Genomic DNA, 7,921 nt, shown 5'->3' with positions numbered 1-7,921 from the left:
TGCGTGCGTGCGTGCGTGCGTGCGTGCGTGCGTGCGTGCAGAGAGCATTATTCTTAAGCATATGCCGAGATAACGCACACTGTACGTATCTTTTGTGTATTGTGGCATAGAAGTTACACCTGTTGGCTAACGGGGCGCCGCTCTCTCCTTGCAGCGTTATAATTGGAACTGTCAAATGCCAAATGGAAGCTGGCACACAGGCCAGCCTGACATGACTGATAGAGCAGCCATCCCACTGGCTGCCTGTCTCTTTGCCTGTCTGTCTGTCTGCCTGCCTGCCTGCCTGTCTGCCTGTCTGTCTGTCTGTCTGTCTGCCTGTCTCTCTGCCTGTCTGTCTGCCTGTCTCTGCATGGCTGCATGTGGCTGCAGGGAGGACAGAGGAGAAATAGAACGAGACGCCACAGCCATGTCTGTGAGCTGTTGATTGCTCTGGTCAGTCAGTCAACACTAGATCTCTTGAATTCCAATAAGCCCCCCCCCCCCCCCCCCCACACACACACACACACATGCACCCTCTCCCAGAGAGAAAGATGCTGAGGGGAGAGACAGAGCTCTGTCTCTCGATCAGCATCTTTCTCTCCCCCCCTCTCAATCTCTCTCTCTCTCTCTCTCTCTCTCTCTCTCTCTCTCTCTCTCTCTCTCTCTCTCTCTCAGCATCTAGCAGCTGCACCTCTCTATCTGTGTCTCTCTCTCCCTCCCCATCTCCCCCTTCTCTCTATATATCTCTCCCTCTCCTTATCCCCCCCACCCCCTCTCTCTCTCCCTGGCTGAGCGAAGTCTTCCATACAGATGAGTGCTGGAAGCCAAGCACGCACCTCTTGACGTAGCATCATCATCCAACATGCACGCACACACACACACACACAGTCACACACACACACACACACACACACACACACACACACACACACACACACACACACACACACACACACACACACACACACACCGCGCGCGCCGCTCTGTCTCTCTCCACCGTTGCACGTATTGCGCAACGTGACTGACGCTCAACTCCCCTCATGTAGCATCAACATATACCAACACCAATCAACCCGCCCGTCTCCATTCGTTATAGCCTCTCTCTCTCTCTTTTTAACCACAACGAACCCGAGAGCGAATCGCTCCGAACGTCATCCCAACAACAACAACAACAACGCATGCACTGACTGACTGACCACTCGCCCTTTCTTCTCTCCCTCCTCTTCTTCCTCCTCCTCTTCCTCCTCGCCTCCGGGAGCAGAAGAAGAAGAAGAGATGAGATGAGTCGCGGCGCACAGCGTCAGCAGCAGCAGCAGCAGCATTCTGAGCAACAGCAGCAGCAGCAGCAGCAGCACGGTGCATTCGTGATGTGACTGTGCCGAGCGCACTTAAAGTCCGTATAGCAGCAGCAGCATCACACACACACACACACACACACACACACACCACGGGGCGGGATGAGGAGGAGAATGCTTTGACTTCGCTGAAAGGCAAAACGACCGCACAGATCTAGTAGGCTATAGCCTATGATCGCGTTTCTTTTTACCATGAGATGTCTCTCTCTCGACTCACGCCGGTCAGTCAGACGACGTACGTGCGCGGTCATTTAACCAGCAGCAGCAGCAGCAAGCATGCATGCAACGGTTCCACGGTGCACCTCCTCCTGAATCGAAGCCTTTAATTGACAACAGCTGGAATTGATCGAGGAGCTAATGCGTTCGCGCACGAGGGTTCCGTTCTCTTCTGTCCTGTGCTGCTGCGTTCTCGAACTTCCAGAGTCTCGTCCGCGGCTTTGCTTTACGGAGGAGGACAGATCGGACGCGCATGCTGGCGAGTGAGTGAGTGACCCCCCTGTTGAGGCAGTTCGGGGGTCGTCTCGTCGCTGAGGAGGAGGACGGAGGAGAATACAGCTATCCTATTCTACCCTCCGTTTGAAACCGAGCGAGGAGATCCGTGTAGCAGCATATTATATACCAAGGCCGACATTTAGTTTTTTTTTTCTGGTGGCCGTTCCCCGGCGCCTCCCCCTCGTCTCCTCGCATGCTCTGCTGCGCCTCTTCGGAAGAGCGACTGCTTGAATGAAGTAGCGTGCATGTAGATCGAATTATAAATATTGGCGTGTGTGCGTGTGTCCTTCGCTGCTGGGCTTTGCCTTTGACAGATCATAGGCTACAGCCGCTGCTCTGAAGAGGAAGACGCGACCAGTAGGCTAGGTTCACATTGACGCCGGATCGTCGCAGCCAGATTGTGAACGTTACAATCCTGGACGCACGGATTGGAAGCGGGGATTGAACCCTCCATGCACACTGGGCATATAGACAGCCCAACACGGACGGTCTGTCAGTGTCTAGTAAACCCCCCCACCCCACCCATCCATCCATCCATCCATCCACCCATCCATCCATCCAACCATCCATCGGAGTGGACACACACGGAGCGAGGGAAGAGAGAAGGACTTCTTGCCATTGACAGCTGGATATGTTGAGATTAACGTGAAAGGATGGATCTAATCGCGTGTGTTTTGGGGCTGCTGGCGCTGTTCGTGGAGGGCGTCCGCTGCCAGGGAGTGTATGGTAAGTGGAGAAATGTTGTGCGTTCGGTTTGCGTTGGAACGAATGTGATGATCTTGACCTTGTGTGAGAGACAGTGAGACAGTGTGGGCGGCTGTTAATGTTATACAGTAGCCTACTATATACTGCCTGTGTGAACTGACTGCCCGTCAAAAAACACCGCGTCTTCTTGCAACGCAAAGCACACAGTTTTATGTGAGCGGAATTAAAACGCCGCAGGGGGAGTGTATGTGTTCTGTGTGCAGGACTGAGTGTATTTATGTTGTGTTTGTCGAGAGAAGGAACGAGAAGCATCATCATCATCATACAATCATCTCTGTGAAAACCTTCTGGTTTTCGCCTGTAGCCTATCTGTAACTGTAAGGACATGTCGTGTAGATTCGAATCACTGTTGTTGCCCCCAATCCATCATTCACGAGTCACGACGGCCAGTGTGAGTCTTTTAGATTTAGTAATTCATCGCCATTGATTATAGCAGGTCGATGTTATGGGGTCAATTTTAATTTGTCTTGAAGCACTAGCTGTGCTCCTCTCTCTCTCCCTCTCTCCCCCTAGCTCGCTCTCTCTCTCTCTCTCTCTCTCTCTCAACCAGATACAATGGTCATTGTGTTAAATAATTGCCACTAACAGATTCAAGGACGGTCGCCATGGAGGTTGGCACTTGTCTTGCATTAGTTGAAGTCTTGTGTTGCATAAATGCACACCTATCCTTATTTCTGTCTGTCTGTCTGCCTGCCTGCCTGCCTGTATCTCTCTCTCTCTCTCTCTCTCTCTCTCTCTCTCACACACACACACACACACACACACACACACACACACACACACACACACACACACACACACACACAAACACACACACACACACACACACACACACACACACACACACACACACACACACACACACACACACACACACACACACACACACACACACACACACACACACCTGTGCAACCAGTGGGCGCTGATGCTACTACAGTAGTAGGGTATATTAGACAGTCAGTAGTATAGGCTATATCTCTACCCTCATGACTTGTCATCTTTTCAGCAGATATAGCAGAGCGAGCAGCAGCAGTGACAAACAAAACAACAAGCCATGTTTCCACATTCCACAAAAACGGGCTGTTATGATGCAGACACCCAGCTGAGTAGGTGTCCCCTCCCCTCCTCTCGCAGGCCCGGCCGGCGGCGGCGGTGACTGCTATGGTGTGCACTGACCAAAGTGAGGGCTGTGTGTGAGCTGAGAGGCTATAGTGTGAGGTCAAGCTGTGTCATGGAGTAGCGTGACAAAGCTTGCCCATGTCTAGTACCGTAGAATCTCCCTAGAGTACACATGGAGGGTAAATAAACGTGTAGTAGTACTAGTACCTCACTAACGATACACGTGCAGGGTAAACTAGATAAAGTGCCCCTCGGGGCACAGGCCAATGTGAAAAGGGTGGGATATATTCCTCAGCCTAGTAGGAAAGTCTGTGAAAGATTTCACGTAAATTGCACGCTGCGTTCATGATTTGAGGCTTTTTGTTCAAAAAGGGCCAGTCCTGCAAACTTTGAAAGCCAATGTTCATCGTTGGCATCCAGGTGTGTGTGTGCAAAATTTGGCATCGACCGGGTTAACTGCCGGAGATTATCTGGTAACAGACGGACGGACGGACGGACACACGGACGGAGTGCAAAACATACTCTCTCCCCATGCCTTCGGCCTGGTGGAGACAATAAACACATCTAGTAGTAGTAGTAACTCACTAACATGGTATGCACGCAGGGATACCCAACCCAAACTGGTTCTTGTCGTTGAGCGATGACATAGATGGAATAATTGTTTTTGGTTCGATAAAGCAGTGGTTCTCAAACTTTTTCCATGTCAAGGACACCCCAATCGCTTTGACGACCGCCACTATAAACAATGCCTAACCACTTTGGCGGGGGTGGGGGGGGGTGGGGAGGGGGTACATTAGCCAAAAATAGCTCAGACCTTTGACGAAAAGAAAAGGTAGTCTACAACCATATGAGGAACGCAAAGAACCATTCACTAGATTAAAGGTTTTTTATTTTATAAAATCCCTCAGAATAGGGATGATTGGGTTTAAGTGGTTAAAGGCCAAGTATAACAATTTTTTTCAGTCTGTCCTAAAGAAAATGTGAATGTTCCCCTCAGAATAGGAATGCTTGGGTTTAAGTGGTTAAAGTCCAAGTATAACAATTATTTCCAGTCTGTCCTAATTGAAACTGTTATTCTCTCAAGCTTTCCTCTTGACATGCTGTATCTTGGGGGGGGGGGGGGGGGGGAGATTTACATATTTATATACCTTTTAATATGACATAAGGTACTATAAAAGTAACAATGCAATTCAGGGGTGTCGTTGGTGAAAACTTTATTTACAGGGGTGACCTGAGCCAAAACATGTTTGAGAACCACTGATTTGTTTAAGAACCATTTCAGAGTACGGTCTCTCTCCTCATGTGACAGTAGCTATGCTACAGACAGTGGTGGCAGTGTGCCTCGCACTGTGGGTCCATGAATCATATTCTGACATGTTCGCTAGAGCAGGTGAGCCAGTAGTGTACTAGCACACGTTCCTAATTGTCTTGTCGCACAAGGCATTATGAAGATTGGAAATTGGGCTCGGTGATATGGACACAAATCACAATATGTTCTAGCCAAATACGTGTGTGTGTGTGTGTGTGTGTGTGTGTGTGTGTGTGTGTGTGTGTGTGTGTGTGTGTGTGTGTGTGTGTGTGTGTGTGTGTGTGTGTGTGTGTGTGTGTAAATGCACCAAGTGTCTGTAATCCACGGCCTGTTCTGACATCACAATGATGCTCGACCTCGCCCTTTATTAGCCAATTGATCACACCTGATCAACCTCCAACGGCCACTGTTCGAGTATAGTAAAATCCATTATCCTATGGTTAATTTAACTCAGGAGTGTACAAATGGACCCAAATGGAACGGCAATGGAGCATTTGGGTCAATTGTTGCCTGGAGAGACAGCCTCTTACAGCATGCTATATAGGCCTCCATCGGAGTGACTCAGATGTCATATCAGAAAGCTGCTGCTTCTCAGCATGTGACATAAACATAAGCATGTACTGTACGTCGAGAGGCAAGGTCATTAAATATAATCATACGCCACAATGCTCCATGCGGCAGGGCGCGCACGTGTGTGTGTGTGTGTGTGTGTGTTTGTGTGTGTGTGGTGCGATATAACAAGCAGGCTAATTGACATCAGTATAGCAGCACAGTCTGGGAATACATACAGCAAGGCCATGGAACAGATGGGATTGTTTGAGCATTTCACTGTATTAGGCAGAGGATGATGGGAGACGGTGTGACGTGTGTGTGCTCGTGTCGAGGTCTGTGTTCTGTGCACATGCACGGCCGTGTGTGTCTGTGAGTGTGCATGTGTGTATGTGCTTGTATAACATTGCTGTCAGGCAGAAATCTCCTATCTCCATATTTTAATTTAATTTTTCCACAAATTAACGCCCTACTTGATCATATTTCAGTGTCACACAAAAGCATCAAAAGTCAAGTAGCATATATGCGCAAGCTCGAAACGCAGCGCGAAGCTTGCAGATCTGCTACTTTTACTGTTTTTTAATCCTGAAAAGTAACAGTTTTGGACATATGAGGTTTACACCCGACAGACAATAATGAATTAATGTGTTTGTGCAATCATGGGGAATTGCGAGTGCGGTTTGTGATAAAATGTCTACTACTGCGTGAGTGTCAAAGGTGTGTGTGTGTGTGTGTGTGTGTGTGTGTGTGTGTGTGTGTGTGTGTGTGTGTGTGTGTGTGTGTGTGTGTCTCAAGGCTATGTTTATTAGGGCTATGCTCTATTCTATTGCTTGCCTAACGAAGAATCTATTCTATACAAATGGAGTCAATCATGCAGACACCATGGACTGAACATTCTAATGTTGATTTCACAATGGCTATAGGTTGCTTTAGAAATTGTATAGTCTCTGCCAGGGTTAGGGTGCAGAATTGACGCTTAAGTTCTGATGACTATTAATGGTCACATTAACTATAGGTAATTTTGACGGAAGTATCTTGAACATTCTGGCTCGTGAAACTAGGGCTCGCCAGATTGAATGTTTGACGATGAAATAATGTATAGGAATGCCTATTCAGATCATATGCATGTACAGTAAGTAGACAGTTTTGTGTAATTGTGTAATCTAATCTTAACCAACAAACATCGCCACGGTCCTTGGCACAGAAACTTTGGGGGTCTATGGCCTAATATATATACATTTGGGCGTTCCTTGACATGTGATTGCCACTCAAAGTTGTGTCCGGGGCCCCCAGGGGTCCTCGGGGCAGTTCCAGGTGGTCCCGACTCTCCAGCCAAGATGATTTATACTGAGGAATATGAACCAAATGGACCTTATGGGTTTGCAACTGAGAGAGTGTACAAATAGTAGTTTATAAAGTAGTTGGTCGGCGTGCTTTTAAATGTAAAGCTCCTGTCGACTGGAACAATCTCCCCAGTTCCCTCAGATCCATTAACTCCTTCAATATTTTTAAAGTGTCTATCATTACTCATCTCCAAACACCATGCTCCTGTTTCTAACTGCCTTCGATTGTTCTGATTGTTCTCTCTTTCCTTACATCATGCGGCAAATTTACTATCTACTATCTACTATCTACTATCTACTATTTACTATTTACTATTTACTATTTGCTATTTACTATTTTCAAGTGCATGTTTGTACTTTGGTCATGATGTATTGACAATGTTGTTAATGTCTGTCATGATGCTCGGCCTGTTGTTCTTCCAGTGTATGTTCATCATCTTGTATACTTATATCATTACTATATTGACTTATTGATACAATGTTGCGGGGAATAGGTGGGATGTGAGTGGCTAGTTTTGGGAGAGCTTTGTTGTTTGTTTTGTCCTCGATTATGTATGAATGTACTTGTATTGTCTTGTATTTACTGTATGTTGCTGGACCCCCTCGAAAACGAGATGATACATCTCAAGGGGATATCCTTTCTCAATAAAGGTTCATAAATGGAACCATTCATACTACATTTGTGATTCTACAGTGTAGATGTGGGTCCCTGAGATACAAATCCTGTCAAATGGAGGTCTGTGGTCTAATGCACATCACACTGGGTGCTGGGGCTGTAATTAAAATGGTTGAGAATCACTGCTATATAATCGTCTCTTATGGCGGGTCCTTGGCATATCTTTTCACTTGAGGTTCCACGGGCTAATTATGTATTAATCTGGGTGTCCTTGACATGAAACACTCTGAGAACAGTACTAAGCACAGGACGTATGGGACGGATGGCTCATTCAGTGTGCCTCCCATCGTTCACAGGGTAAAGAGACGGCTGGCAGACAAACAGATAAATA

The 7,921-nt window shown here is 47.4% G+C and overlaps 1 protein-coding gene across 1 annotated transcript in view; it reads left to right on the top strand.

The window, feature by feature from the left end:
• The first annotated feature begins 2,275 nt into the window (after positions 1-2,275).
• The window catches only part of LOC310876264 (MAM domain-containing glycosylphosphatidylinositol anchor protein 2), a 355,337-nt gene continuing 349,691 nt past the window's right edge, over positions 2,276-7,921 (top strand). Inside the window, 1 exon segment of the mRNA XM_083789750.1 lies at positions 2,276-2,552. Coding sequence (XP_083645876.1) covers positions 2,480-2,552 — 73 coding nt within the window. The 5' untranslated portion in view covers positions 2,276-2,479.

Source organism: Protomyctophum parallelum (assembly GCF_964188405.1).
Source record: "Protomyctophum parallelum genome assembly, chromosome: 19".
Lineage (NCBI taxonomy): Eukaryota > Metazoa > Chordata > Actinopteri > Myctophiformes > Myctophidae > Protomyctophum > Protomyctophum parallelum.
Note: the sequence above shows the minus strand (reverse complement) of the source record. Positions and strands in the feature narration are given on the sequence as shown.